At 43.7% G+C, this 20,398-nt stretch overlaps 1 protein-coding gene across 2 annotated transcripts; it reads right to left on the bottom strand.

Annotated features, from left to right (window-relative positions):
* Positions 1-12,072: 12,072 nt before the first annotated feature.
* Positions 12,073-20,044, bottom strand: LOC135489255 (uncharacterized). 2 transcript variants are annotated; one of them, XM_064774517.1, is made up of 14 exons: positions 19,863-20,044; positions 19,237-19,366; positions 18,925-19,022; positions 18,500-18,606; positions 17,715-17,817; positions 16,732-17,496; positions 15,766-15,902; positions 15,397-15,496; positions 15,036-15,174; positions 14,595-14,757; positions 14,050-14,099; positions 13,564-13,663; positions 13,263-13,360; positions 12,073-12,926 (listed from the first exon to the last, which is right to left on the bottom strand). In XM_064774517.1, exons 1-14 carry the CDS (start codon positions 19,947-19,949, stop codon positions 12,298-12,300), a joined length of 2,706 nt encoding a protein of 901 aa, XP_064630587.1. In that variant the 5' UTR covers positions 19,950-20,044; the 3' UTR covers positions 12,073-12,297. The 2 variants fall into 2 exon arrangements, with proteins under 2 accessions (XP_064630587.1, XP_064630588.1); XM_064774518.1 differs by lacking the exon at positions 13,263-13,360 and having other exon boundaries at positions 12,738-12,926.
* Between the last annotated feature and the right edge of the window lie 354 nt (positions 20,045-20,398).

Here is a 20,398-nt window from a genome sequence, read left to right as displayed (position 1 = left end):
ACCCTTTCCCAGCCGAGGCTGATCATCCTGACCACATCCCGCCTGGTGATCCGCTCACAATGTCCTTGATCATCGGTGTGGCCGATTTTCCACACTTTCCAAATGGTCCTCAGGTGACACTTGAAGCTCCTGTTTACGGTTAAGTCCAAGGGCTGCAACAGCGAAGTACATCGTCCTGGGATAAAAGTGTCTGTCCCATTCTCTGCGGTGATTGCATCACGAAATTGCTGATTTCGATGCGCCGGATACCTGTCTAAAAGTAACAGGAACGTGGCCCCCGCTACAAATGGCACAATCAGGGCCTGCAACCACTCGATTAGCGATTGGTGTCGTGCCCAACCCTGTGGACTACCAGTTACCTGGAAAAGCAAACAACAAGTATGAACATTTACATTACTTTTCTGAACAGTCAGACACGCACAATGTTTTGGTTGCATCCATGAAAAACCTACAACAATCTTAGTCAAAGAAGTTCTGATTTTCCTAAAAAATACTACCATTAACTAGAATGTCTGAACGTCAATGACATCACTGATGACGTCAGGTACATGTCCTGTACTACAACCACGGACTTGTATTCTATGCCAATACTCACTCGCACATTGTCTGGAGCATCAGCCTGAAGCTGCCGAATGACGTCACCATCTGGTGTCAAGCCACTGAAGTTGAGCTCGGCTCGTCCTTTTCGTCCGTCTGTCGTAACTACTAGAGTTACCGTGCATCCAAGTTTCGGGTTGCCTTGGGATGATCTAATGTCAACTTTCTGGGATCCAGTCGCTTCCATTGTTGATCTTGGCACCATATCAAACAACACGAACGTCTCATTCATGTTCATGATGACATCAAAATCAGCGTCTCTGATGAGGTCGGCAAAATCTCCCCGGTAGTCGGCAACTAAAGCCTGGGCGTTGTCAGGTAACCCCCTTGAATCGTTGGTCTTCCTTCGATAGCTGATTTGTTTCCTGAAATGGAATTTGCATATTGTTAAAATTCACCGAATACAATCCATACGTTAAGGCCGATCCATGCAACAGCGGAATAAAGCTCACCTTTCCATAAAGATGCTAAGCCAATGTGCAGATGCATGGAAAAGGTATAGCAGGGGTCTCTGTTCTTGTCTTTCGGCCTTCGTTTCGTTCGGAAGCTCTGCCCACCATTGCCGAAATTCTCTTCCAGCTTGCCCTTTAATATCCTCACCGGAAACAGGGAAACCAAGTCTTCGGCGCTCAAGGAACCAGGTGTTCAAATTGTTTTCCATTTCGGGCCACTGTGTTGAAATAAAAAAGCTAACACGTTTAAAATGTTTGGAAATATTGATTGGTGATGACCACTGGTATGAACGAAATGTTAGTCCTAAGAATAAAGGTCCCTGGAACAATAATACTGATTGTTAAAGGCATGGTCAGGGTCAGTCGCTTTGATGTATCATGCGACTTATTCTTCCGTCCATGACACAGAAGCGGACTTATTCCAGTCAGTATAGGCCAACAAAGAAGGAAATTCATTTAGCGAGGAATAGAATGCTTGAAAAAAACTACCTTGTGGATCAGTTCCGTGTTGCCGTTGTCTCCCCCGTCTTCTATGGTCTTGAGTTGATTTATCTCTGAGGGCAAACAAGTCATCCTGTGTGCTTATCGAACGTCTAAATGTATGCGGTGCTATGCGGTGGTGTCTAGCACAGGATGTCGCAGTTTCAGCATGACGTAATCCTATAGCATGCTCCAATTGGTATGTCTCGATAAGGTCAATCTTCTGATTGAGACTGTAGCTTTTCTGGTGCCTACGTGCACCCGGTACAGCTTGGTTAGCATCATCTACATCATCATCATCAGTAGTGGTATCAGGGTCAGGGCTGTCAACATCATCTCCATACTCCATTCCATACGTTAAGATCATCATGGTGCCTGCTAGGCCTACCCACAAACTCCATCGGATTGCGTGCATCTTACCAGAAGAACGTGGTCAAAGCAAGATGGCAGAAAACAATAGTGACATTTGACACGAAAGTTCCCTTTATTGGATTTTCCCCTCAAGAAAACGATTCCATAATCGTTTAGATAAAATAAATTTATTTAAAAGACTCTGGGTCGGTCAACCATTTACATGGACTTGTAATAGACTTACGTAACTTCAATAATCATCACCCTGACTACAGGGATTACTGGCCCTGGCCGCGACCAGGCGTTATTGAATTGACAACATTTACAAGGTTGTCTTCCTATATCCATTGATCACTATAATTGGCTGTCATATTGAATGTTTGCAGCCCACCCGTAAAATACTACAGACTGCCATGTTTCTGGACTTAGTCATTTTCGAGCCATTTTCCTGGCGCTCGGTTAAGTGGGAGAAGACAGTATACTGTGCTCGCGCAGTTACCTCGTCGTCGAAGGCGTTTCCAAACAACATTGATGGTGTAAACCGAAGTCACCACTAATAGGGGCTAAACTGATGATGGCATGGCTTACCACAAAGAGGTCTATTTAGGGGAATGTCTCTGTCCATTGCTTTTGTGGAATTCAACGTTTCAGGGCCTTGATAATTTGCATAGGCAAGGGTCGTAAGCCTGTGTCATTTTGTTGGAGTATAAACCATTGGGAAATGGAGATTTGCTCATTTCGGGCAGTGTTCGGGACTGTTTTCATAATACCCAAATACAATTTACTGAAGGTATTGTCGCTCAATTAATAAGAGAGTTTAGGAGACAGTCCAGATGACACGTCCCTGCTTACGCAGTTTTTTTACAAGCAAGTACTGTAAAAAGATGTTTACATTAGCGGTAGTGTTTTCGGGAGTGTGCTAGAAGACGTAAAGACCGAGTCAGAATTACTGTAGTTTCATGAAAATAACACCACCTCGGGATATTCAAGGCCCGGCCTCTTCTCTCGAGTCTATTCACCAGAGGTAACCAATGAGTGACTTCGCTGGCCCTTGTGAAGGCTCAGCCGAGCTGTCACGGTTACGCTAAACCACTTATTACTGCAGCCCTATTGATTCGAAGTGTTGTGGGCCTACTGGTCGATGAGTGCGCATGTGGAATGACGTAAATGGTAAGGCCACTCGCCGACCGTTTATACAGGTTGTCTCATAAAACTGAAGTACCTTTTAGATTGATCCAAACCCCCCAAAACAAAAAAAGTCCTTATTGAAACTCTGAAGAAAAATCTACAAATGCTTGCATTAGTAAAGCAAAGTGATATTCAGGCAATGATAGTAGTCACGAAATTCCGAAGAAAAACGAGGAGCTCATCCTCTGTTTTTCTACAACCCTCTTTTTTTGATTTAGACTCCCTAGGCCTACGTGGGAGAAAACAGAATCGAAGTTTCTAGGATTTGTGGTTTTCTTGAGGAATTCTAGGGCCTCTTAGGCCTATAAATGAAGCCCCACTGAGGGTACCCACATTGCAGACAACCTGTGCGACAATGGATGCTGTAGAGCTGCTGAGAAAACGACGCCGGCGCTACACCGTGACAGAAAAACTTGCCTACCTGAGAGACCAGAAGGAGGCACTGGTGAACGGTACGGTGCGCAGTATGAGAGAGTTCGTCGCCCACTATAACATCCCCTGGGAGACGTTTAGAAGATGGAATCTCGAGGACCTCGTGCAGAAGCAAGAAGAAGGGCATGGCCGGAAGAAGACGGTGATGGAGCCCCGTGATCCGTTATGGCAACAGGTTGAGGACCAGCTTTACCAATGGCTGCAGCAGATGAGAGAGCGTCGCCTCGCAGTCTCCGTTCTCGGCATTCAAGATAAGGCGTTGGTAGTGTGGCAAAGCTGGTGGAATTAGTTAGCCCAAGATGTCAGAGAAGGGATTCAGCATTGTCGCCCTCAGCTATGGGATTTCAACGCATCCATATTCTGGGTGGAGTGCTTGATGAAGAGACGCCACGTGTCCCTACGGAAGGTGACCAAGAATACAACGACCGTCCCCACTGATGCTGCTGCAAGGATCCAGACCTTCCGAGATGCGGTTACTGGGAGCATCGATCGTCTTGATATACAGATGCGGTTCTTCTTTAACATGGACCAAACCTTTGTCCTGTTTGATATGAGAACCATGTACACGGCCAACACCACGGGGGAGAAGGCCATAGACGTCTGATCATCCAGGTCCAATACTAAGCTGGGATGCACCGTCACCCTCTCCATCGCAGCCTCTGGAGCAAAGTTGCCGGCGCACATCACCTTCCCCAGAAGAGGTTTCGTCCGGGTGTTTGCAGCCCTCCAAGACAACCCACCAGCAGATGTAAAGATTACCCTATCGGAAACTGGTTGGATGAGGGAGGAAACGGCGCACAACTGGTTAGATGAAGTCCTATCACCCCACGTCACCGACAACGAGACCGACCAGTTCCTGTTAATCGTCGATCATTATCAGGTCCACCGGACAGAGAACTTCCGGACGAGAGTCCGCGACATGAGAGGCAGCCTGGATTACGTACCTCCTGGTTGCACATCCCTCGTACAACCGTTAGAGGTTGCAGCCATGAAGTCCTTCAAATGTCACGTACGGCGACAATGGAAATCGTGGAAGAAGGACCACACGGACGAACGAGGAGACTGCCCTCACATCGGTCTGAGAGACGTGACCAACATCATCAGAGATGCCTGGGATGGTGTTGATGAGGACGTTATCGTCAACTGATTTGAAGCATCGTTTCGACCAAGGCCAATCGAAGCTGGACCACATGCTATCTTGGAGGAAGAAGAGGAGACTGCCGTGGATGGACCAGAGTTCGTGAATGTAGTCGAGGAGGACATTGTGATGGACTTGAATTGACTGTGGGTGTTGTGAATGGTTGTGGGTACGATTCTGAAAGCTGGACAATCTAATAATGTGTATCTTTAGCTTTGAAAAAAAATTGAATCGGGATTTGCATCGTTCTTTTTTATTCCTTCACTGATCACTTCGGACAAGACTGTACATTCAGAGGGATGTTCGGTTTTGTCTCCAGATATGTGACGGACAACTTCTCATTCTTACCAATTTCGCACTGCAAAGTATCTTTGAAAGCCCGAAGCTGGTAAGGGATGATAAGACCCGAAGACATGCTCCATTACCTCCCTGAGCAGTGCCTCACTTTGAAAGGGCAGGTCAGTCCCTAAAACCAGCAGAAGCCAATATATCAGTTGGACTTTTTTCATGGACACCCTGTACACTATCAGCCATTAGCACTGGGACACCCTTTACACTACCAATGACGATTAGTTGAAAATGTTCTGGGACACTCAGTACAATGGCCGAAGGCCCGATCCCATTATCCCATTCATAGGAGACCTACGAATCGGTTTCAACAACCCAAACAATAAGGATTGGACTCGAAACTGAAGTATATGAGGCCTGGACAACCCTCTCTGGAATCCCAGCCAATGATCGGCCTTCTCAACACCGGCTGTTAATGAAGTGGTGTTATTTTCATGAAACTACAGTATGATTATCAGATGGACAACCGATGTATAACTAAAGAACGTAATTAGCGAAATTCGTTTCAATAATATCCGTTTATTTACATTGAGATATCAGGCGGGTGAATTTAACTCAGGTTAATCTAACTCAGGTTCATCCTGGAACTGAACATCATTATTCTCTTCGTCACTATTCAGTTCATCAGCTCCAAGTAGAAGCTCTGCACCTGCTTGTACCTCCCCAATAAGTCCGGCTGCTCGAAATGCACGGTCTGGAGCTTCGGCTGAAACATCTGCCCATGCTTCGCTGACTATAGTAACCGCATCCGCTAAAGTGATTTTTGGGCACTGTCCATCTGGTGTTGTGTTTCTCCATTTCCAGTTACTCCACTCAGCCCTTAGGATGCATTTGAATCCTCTAATCACTGTCAAGTCCAGTGGTTGTACCAGTGACGTACATCCAGCTGGAATGAAGTCCAATAACATCCCGGCTTCAATGAGAGGAACCGTGAACTCCTCTGTCATATGTGGACGAAACCTGTCAAGAATAAGTAACATGTCTCCTGGTTCCGTATCCCGAGCAAGTGGCAGTACAATTTCATCCAAATAAAATTGGAGAGTGTCCCCGTTTTGCCAACCTGTCCTAGATGACGTAACCCTTATATTATCAGGGATGTTACCGAGGCTTACTGGACTTTGCGCAACGAAACGAAACGAGCGAAATGGGGGAGCGACCATAATGTTTTACCCCGGTACGTCAAGTTCGATCATGGTGTCAGTCACCAGTATGGATGTGCTTTCCATTATGAATACGTGTTTTTTAAAATCAAAATCATGAATTTCCTTTCCATTAGAAGAAAACGATGACGACGTTTCAGTTTAGGAGCCTAAGTTTTGTGGTCCCAATGGCCAAATTAACCCCTCGTTGGCTGAAAAGTCGATTCACCGGTCACAAATGGTCGAAAATGACCCCCAAAATTTCAGACCCCCAACCTGGTAATTATCACTGTCAGCCCACAACAAAATTGCTATGGTTTGAAAATCTAACCCCGGGCTGTATTATCTGCCGGAAATTGATTTTCATCGGCAGGCCTGGGAAAAATCTATGGGGCGCTAAAGTTGACCAATTCAACTTTTTAATGCATTAGCAATTTGATAATAAATGTAGTGTGTACCCGTAACCGCTTGAGGTCTGGACTTAAAACTTTGTTTACAAATTCACACCAAATTTCGTTTCAAAATTATTCTTTGTTTGGCACCAGGGGGCGTAATGCAAAAAAACATGAAACAGACGATACGGCCCGTAGTTTTGTTGATACGAATCGTTTCCTGTATGGCCGTTACAAGCCGTTGTCTGAATATGATGTGAACCTGTTTACCGTTCAATGCTGCTCCCTGTGACGCTGTACCCGCAAATGTTGAATGAAAAAAATGCTGATAATGACTTACACGGCTTGTTCGCATCGTTAACATAGTGATACCCGGGTTAACTGTCTTTGTGTTTGGCCTAATTTTACAACGTTTACTCCCCATGTAACCACGATCTAGGATGGACAGGCTGTGTATTATGAATAGGAAAAGTCACCTAGGGACCGTTGCGTAGAATACTTTTTTGGCGAAATATTGCGCAAAGTCCAGTAAGCCAATATATACTGGGCAGCTCACGGAGCACGAGAGGTCATAACACTTCAGAATTTGCTTTTACACTAAACTACTTCTAACTAAGATTTCATCATTTATGCTAAGCGTGGGTGTGAGTAGGAAGCGCTCGGAGAGACCAGGCCCTGTTAGGACCACCAAGAGTTTACAATGGTACAAATATTTCTTAAGATAAAGCAGGTTCTTATTTCTGAGAACGGAAGTCATCCGCCCATGGGAATCATCATTTCGTCTCGCATGTCTCAGTGAGTGCAGCGCTGAGAGGCAACAGGCGAACGAGGTTGACAGAGATAATCAACACTAGGTACCTTGTCTCCAGGTACTTTAGCCAGAGTTCACACTGGATGACCTACCTGCAGAGCTGTTCTTTTGTTCCAGGGCGCGATTTTTACTTGACTCGGTAGTTTGTCAGTTTCTTGTTTTTAGCCACTGGAAGGCATCGCTTGCTAATTTTTGCACACGCACGCACACTCCATACAATTACCATTACCATGGTTAACGACCTATAGTGATGACTATTTTCGTAAGATGCAGAGTAAATCAAATGGATTATCTCGGGGGGGACGACTTATTATCTCGGGGGGGGGGGGGGCGACTTATTAAGTCGGGGGGGACGACTTAATAATTATTATGTCGGGGGGGGGACGACTTCTTAGAGACCTTTCGCTACGCCGTTCCGAGAACCGCTACACCGAGAACGTTTCTCGTTCCCGATCCCGTTCCCGGAAACACTGAAACGCGTTCCGCATGGCCGTCACCGAGAAACAGTTTGGTTTCTATGGAGATCGGCAAAATGGCGGCAAACTTGAGACGCCTTGCAAATTTCGCAATTGAAGATGATGAATTTATGGCATTTTATATCGAAAATGAAGTCTTAGGAGGCAAGGAAAGTACGTTTGCGCCAGCCTGTGCATCCAATGCATGCTGCTATAAATGACTGATTTACGACTGCTTAACATGCTTAATAAGGCGATTCGGGGCAGTATGAACTTGTTTTCCCCTTCTAAAACACAGTCTCTCCACTTAACATACTACTTCAGGTGCCTTACCGCAATAGAATCCTACAAATTCGTCATTTTTCTTCTTGAACCACTGTGAACAGACGCCGAGAAAAACAGGCCTCATTCACGGAATCCAGAACGGGAACGGGCAAAGCTACTCATCAATCGATGACGTCATACGCAAAACGCGATCGTTCTCGATCGATTTCTCGGCGGAACGGCGTAGCGAAAGGTCCCTAGTATCTCGGGGGACGACTTAGTAAGTCGGGGGGGGACGACTTAGTAAGTCGGGGGGACGACTTATTATCTCGGGGGGACGACTTATTAAGTCGGGGGGACGACTTATTAAGTCGGGGGGACGACTTATGAAAGCGAGGGCGAGGCCTGGCTGTGACTTCCTCATCGCTCTCACCATGTTGACAACTTCATAATAATATTGCCCTACTGCCTTTTTCATGAATCAATTTTGAGCATTATGTTTACAACGTTGTTGACAATAATTATAGTGAGAGAGATGAGACAGTCACAGCCATGCCAAATCAGTCTTGGCTGCTCTGCCAAGTTGTCAACATGGTGAGAGAGATGAGGAAGTCACAGCCAGGCCGAATCAGTCCTGGCTGCTCCACCGTGTTGACAACATGGTGAGAGAGATGAGACAGTCACAGCCAGGCCTCGCCCTCGCTTTCATAAGTCGTCCCCCCGACTTAATAAGTCGTCCCCCCGAGATAATAAGTCGTCCCCCCGAGATAATAAGTCGTCCCCCCGAGATAATAAGTCGTCCCCCCGAGATAATAAGTCGTCCCCCCCGACCTACTAAGTCGTCCCCCCGACATAATAAGTCGTCCCCCGACTTACTAAGTTGTCCCCCCCCCCGACTTACTAAGTCGTCCCCCCGAGATAATGGCTGGTATTTATAAAAACCAAGCATATGCTTATCCTTGGATTTTCAAGTGTTAAGTACGCTGCATATTCATAAAACCTAAGGTAATGCTTGTACCTGTAACCTTATGCTTCAAGTATAAGTGTCTGCTTTTCAGGCATCTTGCCAAAACTTAAAGTCTAAGCTTCTGCTTCATTCCATATTTATAAACACGAGTATTAAGCATATGCTTATAAGGATATCCTTAGATTTTTCAAGGTAGCTTCAGACCAGGCTTGAACTTCGAAGTAGGAAGACGTGTTTGACATGGCAACTTTTCTTGCACTTGCGGGGCGACATCCAAAGGAGTACACCCCAAGAAAATCATGTTGCCCAGCATTTCATCGACGATTTTATCGATTTGATGAGCAAAATGTTGAATGGTTAGCTGATCATTTTTTAGAAGATAGTGGAGAAACTCGTGGCGGGGCACTGACAGTAAAGACACAAATGGAGACTTTCCTTCGATATATATCGGACCCAGGGTTTCAGATGGGTGTGCTGAGGATGTTGGAATTTTCCAACCCACCGTGTCAAGAACATTCCACGCAGTACTCGACAAGATTGTTGAAAATGCAGGACTGTGGATACATTTCCCAAGCACGGTGCATGAGATGCAGTCAGCAATGGACAACTGGCAAACGACCTATGAGATGCCTTGTGCGATAGGTGCTGTCGACTGTACCCACGTCCGAGTTCTGAAGACACAAGGGAGGCATGCACATGGCGACGAATACGTAGGCCGGAGTGGAAAGGCTACGTTAAACGTTCAGAGAATTTGTGATGCAAAGGAAACGTTCACAAGTATTGTAGCCGAGTGGCCAGGGTCTGTACACGACAGTAGAATATGGAGAAATTCGGTAGTTTGTCATCGTTTGTCCACTATGAGGACGGATGCATTACTGCTAGGGGATAGTGGATACGGCATTGACCCCTGGCTCTTTACACCTTATGGGAATCCTCAGCAACCGGAAGAGGTAACGTTTAATAGCATTCTAACAGTTGGTGTACAAACCAGAAGGTTTACATGCACTAAGGACAGGCATGACTATCCGTGACCTCAATAACAAAGGATTTCCCCATTCCCAGGGCAGCAATGATTGCCATAATCACGAAACCGACCAGCCTTACACCACAAATACCACATGAGAAATCTAATTTCACCCTGTTATGCAGTATGAGCAATTAAGCATAAGCTTAAAAATTACAAGCCAAGCATCATCCACAAATGCTTGTTTTATAAATATGAAATCAAGTATAGATCTAAGGCTATGCTTCTACTTAATTCTTTAAGTGTTAAGTACATGCTTAAAGAACATGCTTATAAGCATATACTTGTTTTTATAAATACCAGCCAATAAGTCGTCCCGCCGAGAATTTTCTTTTCGATGTCCTTTCCCAGCCACCGTAAATTTCGTCACTGCGCGAGTTTTGGCTTTACCAAAACAGTGCTGCCATCTCGTTTATTCAGGCGTAACCAATCTGGAACTTTTAAAGGGACTATGGTAATTGATAAAACGAGTGAATTTTCAGCAGTCCGGATCAATGCACTGCTGGAAATGAAACGGCCAAAGGACATTGTGCTCACCGTATAGATATTTGGTGGTTAGGAATTCATCCTGGTTAAGAAACATGCTACATAGTAGACCTTTATAGGTCAAACCAAAGTCGGTGGCCTATATAGGCCTAGGACATGTGAGGTATCGTTGCTTGGAGTACCTACCATAAAAAATATCATCGGAAACAAGCAACTAAATATCACTCGTGTTGCATTCACGATCTAAGGGACTACGGGGTTTCTGAATGAGGAGACTGGTTTGTTGTTGTTCAAGGGGCAGGTAAGGCCAATACTTGAGTATGGAGGGGTGGCGTGGAGGCCGTACCTGAAGAAGGACATTGTTGCTCTTGAGAAGGTGCATAGGAGATTTACGAAATGGATTCCCTCAATCAAGCACTTATGTTACATGGAAAGACTGAAAAAACTAAATTCCATCTCCCTGGAACACCGGAGGAGGGGCCTTGATTGAGGTTATCAGAATGTTTAAGGCAGAGGATCCCCTACTTGCAAGACACAGAGGAGGGGGAGCTCCGCACAATATTAGGGGACACAATTTGAGGCTTATAAAGTTGAGGGCGAGAACAGGGCAAAGAGCAAATTTCCTCATAAGCAGCATAACAAATGACTGGAACAGCCTGCCACAGGAATTAGTATAGTGTCGGCTCCATGAACAGTTTCAAGGTGGGGCTGGATCAGTGGTGGGGTGATAGCCCCACCATCTTTGAGCACTATGCGTGATGGTCTTCACCTGTACTTGTAAATGCGTATAGCACTATGCGTGATGGTCTTCACCTGTACTTGTAAATGCGTATATATATATATATATATATCTATCAAAAACTGACTTTGAAGTATGTACAGAGAGGAACGTACCAGGCCAAGTACCCTAGCTAACGCACTGAACTTTGCGAGCACTATTTTTTTGTGCTTTCAGTAGAACGGTGAAAGCAGGAAAATGGTCATAAACCAGCAATGATCAAGGTGAAGATAATGATGATAAGCGTGATATTGCACTTTGTACCTTATTTAGTTTTGGCCCCCTGGTGGCCAAGTCGAGAATCGTACCATGGCCAATTTACGCCATTTGACTTCTGCAACCTTGAAAATTAGGTCAAATCAAAAACCCGTATGATATGTCATGTATCCTTGCTAATGCTAGGAGTACCTGCCATGAAAGATTTAAGAGTTGCTTATAAGCGAGATATCGGACTTTTTGGTTTTAACTTTTGGCCTTCTGGTGGGCAAGTCGAGATTCAGATCGGACCGAAAGTCAGTGTCGGAAATCACCTAATCTGGGGATTTATGTGTACAATTAAGTTTCAAGTTCATAGTACTAGCGGTTAAGAAACTTGTCACTGTTTTTGAAACAGGATACAGACGATGACGACGGACGCTGCGGTGTTGTATAGACTCCTCTTACGGTGAGCCAATAAAATGGTCTGGGGTGGTGTGACGCCACCTATGTTTTTGTCGGGGAGGGGGGGGGGCAAAAAAGAGACCTAATAACTTATTTTTATTCAGCATCAATGTATTTTGAGATCTGAAAGAAATAACCAGACTGATCACAGATTAATTCTTTTTCATTTAGGCCAAAAGCTGGATAAGGACCACTTCTGCAATATAACCGACTAACAAACTGGTTCTATACTAGGACATATTTTTATCATCAAATTTTCAGCAGTATCAATACTTATTGTCCAACCCGTACTTCTTACAATAGCAAACACACAGGAGGCACAGAGAGTTCAGCCATTACTGAGGTCTCAAACCTTTTTGACATGATGCAACATGATAAGATTTAGTCATATTCTGGATTTGAAAATTTGGCAGAGAATACTGAATTCTATTGACACAGTCATCAATGTCCTGGATCGTGCTCTCTGTGAAGACAGTGCAGACATTTAAGAGCCAGAGGTAAGAAATATGGCGGTTAGCAGTTGTTATTTTCCCTGGCTCGTACAACACATATCTCTTGTGGGCTGGACTTAGATTTACTACGAGATCTTCCAAAGCATTCTCTGCCTCAATGTTTTCTTCTGGCTTATCAGCATCCGAGGACAAGCATCGCCTTTTTTTCCAAAGCAACAAATCCTTGTCCTCAATATTAGATTCTTCATGACCACCTTGGATATCCACCAAGAATGTCCTTGGATTTGTGATGTGATGAATAGTGCAATCAAAAAACAACTGAGTAGTTTTGGGCTGTGACGCATCATATGTAGTTTTCCATGTGTCGGCTTTCTCTGGGGTTCCCAACAGTAAATCCATGGGGTCCATCCCTGTGCTTGATTCAGACTGTCTGGCAGAGATCCTCATCTCGTTGAGGTTATCCACAAGAGTCAAGAGTGGTTTTTTCAATGCTTCTGCGGCCTCTGGGTCTTCTGAAGTAAGAAGGTGAAGATCAAGGTCAATGAGTTATAATTTGGCTGCATCAGTTATGGTCATGCAACAAGAACAGCTTGGGTTGGTGCACAATATTTAAGCAGTTAAAATCTCATTTCAGTGTTTAGTTGGCTGGAGCTCTTATTTTGCCCAAAACCTTTTATTTGCCGTCTCAGTTTTGGCCTACATGTCAGCCCAAACCTGATCTCTTTCAGTGTTTGGGGAAGGCAACTTATACTTGTACCAGTTTGGTATAATTTCCTTAAACCTCAATCCCTGTTGGAGGAAAGGTTATGAATTGGTTGTTTTATATGATTTAAAGATATTGTGCTTACTTGGAGTTAGTTTATTGTGAAACTTTCCCAATTTGGCTGGGTTATTGAGATTGAAGTGATCAAGGCAGGCATCTAGGTCCCGTATTCCCTTTAGGTCCCTGAAAAGAAGAACCAAATCTAACCACTGTGAGTGCTAAAGAAAGGAGCATATACAAGTTTGGGAAATGGACTTGACACTTTCAAATGTTACTCCTCTGTTACAGAAGCACGATACTGGCCAGCACTAGGCCTACTAAGGTAGAATTTGATATGCCCAAAACTTCTCCATTCATATCCTGCTACTGATGGAGAAATCACATACCCAAAGTTGGTCGGCATCTCGCGACTTCTGTGAGAGCTCATCTTCTCCTCCATGTTCATTACCCAGTCTTCCCAGACGAATACATTAGGACAGTCAGGTGCTAGAGAAGAAACAAAATATTATGTGGCGAATTTTAAAGACCAGCTATAGGTTCGATCAAGTACTTTATTAGTGTAGGCATGGCCCCAAGAAATAAACATTGCAGTTCTCTCATAATGCATTAGCTCTCTCACAGCACTGGCAGCCCCTTCACGAGATTGCCATAAGTCAGGTAACTGTTTTCTCTTGCCCAAGTCTTTCATAGACAGGCTAGGCCCTCTTCAAGACACATCATGATTCGGTGGTGAAGCTAATAAGGCACAATGACATGACCAGTGTGTACATTAGTATATTATGCAGGTCTAGGTACTTGCCCATTCTCGAGGTTCACAAGTCAGCATGTACAGATTTAAACTCGCCTTTAGTCCCCAACAGATTTAAGCTCACCTTTTCTCCCCAACAAGTCTTTTATCTTCTTACTGTAGGAAGACATCACCCTGTTACATTACAAACATATTTTAGTGACAATTCAAGGCTATCAATGACAATTGTTACAGTGACATGCTCATGATCACGAAGTCGTAAGTTCAACTCTCAGAAGGACATGAAGGATCACCACTGTTTCATCCCCCTCATTCCCCGATGAAGGAGACATAAAACCTTGGTTCCTTGTACCTAGTGTCAGTGCAGGGTGAGCAAACGACCCTATCCAAGTACACAGACAAAACCTTTGCATCACAGAATCAGATTGAACCCTCAGGACAGAACCTATGAATGTGATTTCTGATCATGTCTTCGATCATCTACAATGAGACATCCAGTGTAAAACATGGTTGCTGATAGTCATCATAGATGCAGATTCTACTAGTCAACATCATAGATTCTATGACAGGAAATTTTGCATGTGAGTTCATATGTTAAACAAACCTGAGCCAACTGACTTTGCCTATATAAGTGGGGCATGGTGTATTCTTGATCTATATGATTTTTACCTCTCAGTCTTATCATCAAGACCAATCACCATCTTGAGAGTGATCACTATGTAAGCCATTGCCATCGCCTCGTAGGGAAATATGCCATGGACGCCAACGACGTGGGCCTCGTCTGGTACTGGAGAATTCTTCAACAACTGCATGGCAAGTGCATTCAGCTGGCCTGCAAAAATTCAATTTGAGATATATTGTGCTCTCAATTACTGAAACACATGATATTAAACAAGGTGTTTTTATATTTCTTGTTGCTAATACCAGGTACGATAGAGCCTTAGTGGCAAGTTGGGAACACGGCTCATCAACCAGGTTCAAGTTCCGAAGGAGTTTTCTCTAGACAGACCGACATGGGTTTCATGGAAAAAGTAATCCTTGTTCTTCAAGGCCTCTCATCTGAGACTTTAAAACAGAGAATCTCTGTACCCGAGTAGGGCAGGGACCTACCTGGTAAATCCATATCAATGATATAACGTCCAATAAGCCTCTCTAAACTCAGACGGGGTAGAGTGATTCCAAGCATTCGGCAAAGATCTCCAACAGCTCGACTGAGTCTCTGGTGAGGAGGTACAACTGCACCTTGCACCTGAAAGAATGGAATGAACTATAGAAGGTGCTGAATGAACTAGAGGCCATTGTCCTCACCTGTTGCCAGGAATGTTAATGTAATACATACTTTGAGCTTTGCAAGTTTCTGATTTCAACAAATTGACGGATTTCCTGACAATAAGCCATTATTATGATGCTTTTTACAAGTTTTATTTTTGATCCAGGATTCTGTAGTTTACAGTATCAATGGTTTACTTGCCATGCCACAGAATGTAAAAGTATCCCTGGAGCTGAGCTTCATATCATCGGGGAATATATCCATGATGTTGTGATAAGGTAGAGCTCCATTCCTCACCCATCTTAAGTGAAAGAAAGCCATGAAACAAGTACAATGTAGCAATGCTCAATATACAAAACCCTAACCATACTAGATCTCTGATCACAACGGTTGGTAACTGTCAGATTATGGTAGTTGTCTACCGGGCCCTTGAGCTGTACAATGCTGGTCCCATTTTGATACACCTCCTCTGACACTTTTCCCAATGACTTTAAAAATCACAAGAGTTCGAATTAATCCTTTTAGAATAAGGTCACAAACGCAATGCAGGGATAAGGTCCTTTAACTTACCGCATAATATCAGAGATGACCACATTGCCATTGGTGAAGGTCAGGCCAATATAGCAGAAGGCAAGAGTTGAAGCCATATGGAGCCTCCAAGGAGTTCTTGCTATTGTTCCACCTATTTTCTTTTTGCTGGGGGCAAGCTGAAGAAAATAAACATGTCATTATAATTTTGAATATCGCAAACTTAAAAGAAGCATTTTACTTTCAGTGCACAATGTTTTAAGAACTGAACATTTTGCCAAAAAAAACAATTTCCTGCAACTAAGTTGTTGTGTGAGGCAAGTGCCATGTGAGCTTCGTACTTCCTCCTCATTGCTTCCTGCTCTGTATGCTTTGTACTCCTGAAGATTTTAGACTACTCTGACGAAAAGGCCTAGCAACACTCCAGAAATTGACAAATGACAAAGCACCACTCCAACACACCATTCTTGCTAAATCGTATATGGCTGGCGCGAGTGGACAGAATTCATAATTATGCCACGGCATAAATCGGAATTGTTCTGCACCATAAATTAACCAATCAAAACCTCATGCATGCAATCAGAAGGAATAGAGAGAACCTAAGTTAAGCAATCCACGTGCATTTGTTGACATTTGAGCTTCGCACGTGAGTTTTTATACAATTTCTTTCCCACGAAATCTCAAAGATCACCCGACCTGCAATCGTGTATTGAGAATAACATCAACCCACAAATCGTGTCCACAATTCTCACTTCCGTCCTCCATAAATGACACTTCAGTCCACCATTCCCGGCTTTCTGATTGGTTGGCTGCTTTTTCCGAATAGACCCACACCACAATTCAGCATTATGCCACGAGATCCGAGGTTTTGATTGGTCAATTTATGGTGCACCATAATTGCGAATTATACCACACCACAATTCCGATTTATGCCGTGGCATAATTCTGAATTCTGTCCACTTACGCCAGCCATAATCGAAGACCTACATAATTTAATCATGTACCAACCAATTTCATTCTCCTCTTCACTTTCCTTTTTCCTCTTCTCAACTTGTTTTCATCATGATCATTATCTGACAGTCCATTATCATCTTCAGGGTCACACTTTCCAGTAATTTTGTCCCAGTCCTCTGTTTCTACAATGTTTTCTTCACTGTGAGCAGCATCAGTACCTTCGAAGACTTCATTTTCTTTCCTTTCCCTTTCTGCACCACTTGTGCTTTTAGTACTGACAGTACCTTTGCTAACTCGACCACTGGTTCTTTTAGTAACTGGCACACTTTCGCTGCTAGCTGCTACAAAGCTTTTACTTGCTTGATTTCGAGTCCTTATAGAGACTGCAACATTTTTACTAGTTCCCCTTGCAGTCGACCCTCTTTTACCATCACCACCACCAACATTTCCAATTTCACCTTCGTCCGACGCATCAAGTGATATTTCACTCTGTTCACTTCGAGAACTGCTTGAAAAAGAACATTTCTCATCAGCACCTCCACCAATGTTTCCAACTTTACCTCCATCAGAATCGTCCAGTAAGATTTCACACCGAACACCTACATCAGAATTGGAACTACTTTCTGATGCCGTATCCAAAAGACTGCACGAATCCTCAAACTCCGATATCCGTTCTGAGGATATTAGATATCCCTCCTCATAGTTCTCTTCGCAGATTCCAATGAACCTGTCGGCATCCTCATCTTCCCCTTTGTCTAAAGGGTTGTCACCCTCGTAAAATTCTTCTGAACCTAACAGCGCCTCCATCACCATTTTGTCCTGAAGGAAATGTGAAATGAAAAGGAAATTTTTTACTATGATGGCAGCTGCTGATTGGCAGGACTACAGAACCATTTCAAAGGAAACAGTCATTTCATGCCAGTGCACTTTAAATAGAAGGTCTTAGATGGCAAGTTAGTCTGGCAAGTGCAACTCAAAATATCTTGAGTAATGTCCCTTCCACTGGAAAGGATATGGTGCCAAAATGATTTTCTTACCACGTGTTTATCTTTCTTCTGAATTGATCCTCTCTTCAAACTGGTCTTAAGCCAGCGAACCTCGGGTACAGTTGGGTTTTCAGCAGTCGGAACGTAGATATCTCTGTAAATACAATTTCACTGTGACAAAAGAGACTTTAACCAAGATTTAAGCCAATAGCATTCCGCGAAGTTACTACTTATAGCTCACAAGGTCAGTTGCATAAGATATTGATGACGTTTTAGTCAAGTGACAGTCGGACATCGACACTTATTTCTACGCATTTGAGCTTATTTCAAAGTCAATTATCTTTGACCCTGCATTGTTTTTAGCATGAATGATACCATAGAGTCAGAGAGAGAAATATTCAGAACAATTATGTAGTATTTCCAACACTCGGACATGTGCCAGATTGAATCTAACTGCCCTAGTTAGAAAGCCTGAATCCATTACGAACCGCATGTTTGCCCGACATTGCCTGTAATTCAGCGATGGGGAAATAGAGGGCAGCAGCTGCAGTGACGTCATCTTCGCGGAATGCTATTCAACAAGTTAGGCAATATCATGTAGTATAATAAAAGTTTTCAGTGTTTGTCACTGGAGCCTGTGACAAGTGTTGGTAGCAATGTTAGACCTGATGTACATGGTTATCACATTTTTGGATTGTAAAATCTGTTTTGAGAAAGGTTCTGTGCTGTATTGGACTGGTTTCTATTACTGGCACCTTTTGGTAATGAAGTCATTCACTTCCCAAGGGCACCAGAGGATAGGAGGTCATTCTCTTGGGGAGCACGAGGAGACTGACCTGGTCAAGGGATATGTCTTTGTGAACAAAGCTCGAGAGCGTTCCTGATCTGAGAAAGCCATACCAAGCCGAGAAAGGTAAAGTGTCCAAAACTTGAAAACAACATCCTGAAAAGAAAAATCTCCGGTATGAGCCATTGATAAACCCTTGTATTCTAAAGGACTCTATTTGCACTGACAATTCTGACTTTGGTCGAAAGGTATTCTGGTTACCGAGGTCACATGAAAATGAAACGGTCAATCCCATACCAAAACAGGTCTTCAAAAGAGAGTACCTTACCTATGCCCCGCTAACAGAGGCGCCGGCTAAGAGAGGTTCCACAGACCGCTCAACCTGACAAAGTCTTTGCATAACTGCATGTAGTTCAAAGTTCTATAATGAGCAATTACCGTTGCCTTCATCTGCAATACACAAGTTTACTATACCTTCAAAACAGGATCTGCTCCCATCTTTATGAGGCTTTTAACCTGCTCTCTCAATATCAGCTGAAAGCCTTCATCACTTGTCCATGGTCTACCTCCATCTGAAAGTATTGTACATCCAATGATTAGATATAAACACTAAGCTGGCAAAGACCCCATCACAGGCAAAACAAATCAAGATATGCTCCTTTAGTCTTATGAAGTAGCCATTAATTCACAATTTGCCAGTCGCCTGAAATCCCTGTACTCTTTCCTGGTGAAGGCTAGGTCATGTGTGTCCCCCTGAACGCTGATGGAGGTCACACATTTTCTTACCAACTTGCTTTCTCTTTTTCTTCAAGTTCAATTCGCTATCCTCCGTTGTTTTCTTTGGCATCCTTATACTCAAGCCCTGACTAAATGCCCCTTCAAGAAAGTCTTCTTCTTGATCCAATTCATGGATTTTCTGAAATTCAAGATAAATTTCTCAACTTGTTCAGTGGCTTTTTAATAGATGGATGAGTTAGCATGAAAAACCTGTTTTTGGGCACTTGTCTTGTCAGGAGGGAGGGAGGGAATTTTGCCCCCTGATGGCCTGTGCCTGTGGAATAAATAACAGGCCCCATCATTAGGCGTAGGATATGGTGTCAAGTAATCTACTTGTAGTCATCACAGTATGCCTTAGACTAGAGGTAATAGTAATGAGGGGCAGCAGGCAGGCATGGGAATGGGCCTGCACATGGCCCTGGCCCTGGGCAACGTGACGTGGAAGGCGCAGCATCAAGGGGCTGGGGCAGGGGATGCACTTTGCCACTTGCACAGATTGCCCACAAGCTAATTGCTGACAGCGGCAGTTTTAAGATTTATAAGATAATTGAATATTGAAATTTCATGATTTTGTTGGTATTTTCACTTGTCAAATTTGACAATTTTTCTTCTGTTTTTGGACTAGTATTACTAACTTGACTTTGTGTGTGACAGTGCACACAATAGTAGCAGCCATCGTAGCATTCGTAATCTTCTTCTCCACACACTTCACAAGCTGGCATTTTCAGATTTAGATTTGGAGAAGTAAAAACATGAAAAATATAATAAATCCTGTGAAATCATGAAATATGGGAAATGTCAACAAGAAAAAGCACGTGGCTTTGTTATTTTCATAGATAATAGAGGACAGCACCTGCAAATTGCAATTTAGTGAAGGGCAACTGCAGCCATGATATTCGACGTTTCCCTACATAGAAAAGGAAAGAATTTTTCGATTTTCAAGGAGGCTATCGCATCACCACTATAAAAACTTTTTACATATAACTCACGGATAATGCTCCGTGCATACAACAGTGGCTGGTGGACTTATCATGTTTTTCACGCTTAGACAGTGGCGCCTCTATCGGGAAAATCGTGAAAGTGGGTGTTCAAAAGTCATAACCCTCTGTAAGGGGGGGTGTAGGATCTTGTCGTTCCGGCACTGTGCGAATTTTGTTCAAAAGGCAGTTTT

The sequence above is a fragment of the Lineus longissimus genome, chromosome 6 (genome assembly GCF_910592395.1).
Source record: "Lineus longissimus chromosome 6, tnLinLong1.2, whole genome shotgun sequence".
In the NCBI taxonomy this organism is placed as follows: domain Eukaryota; kingdom Metazoa; phylum Nemertea; class Pilidiophora; order Heteronemertea; family Lineidae; genus Lineus; species Lineus longissimus.
Note: the sequence above shows the minus strand (reverse complement) of the source record. Positions and strands in the feature narration are given on the sequence as shown.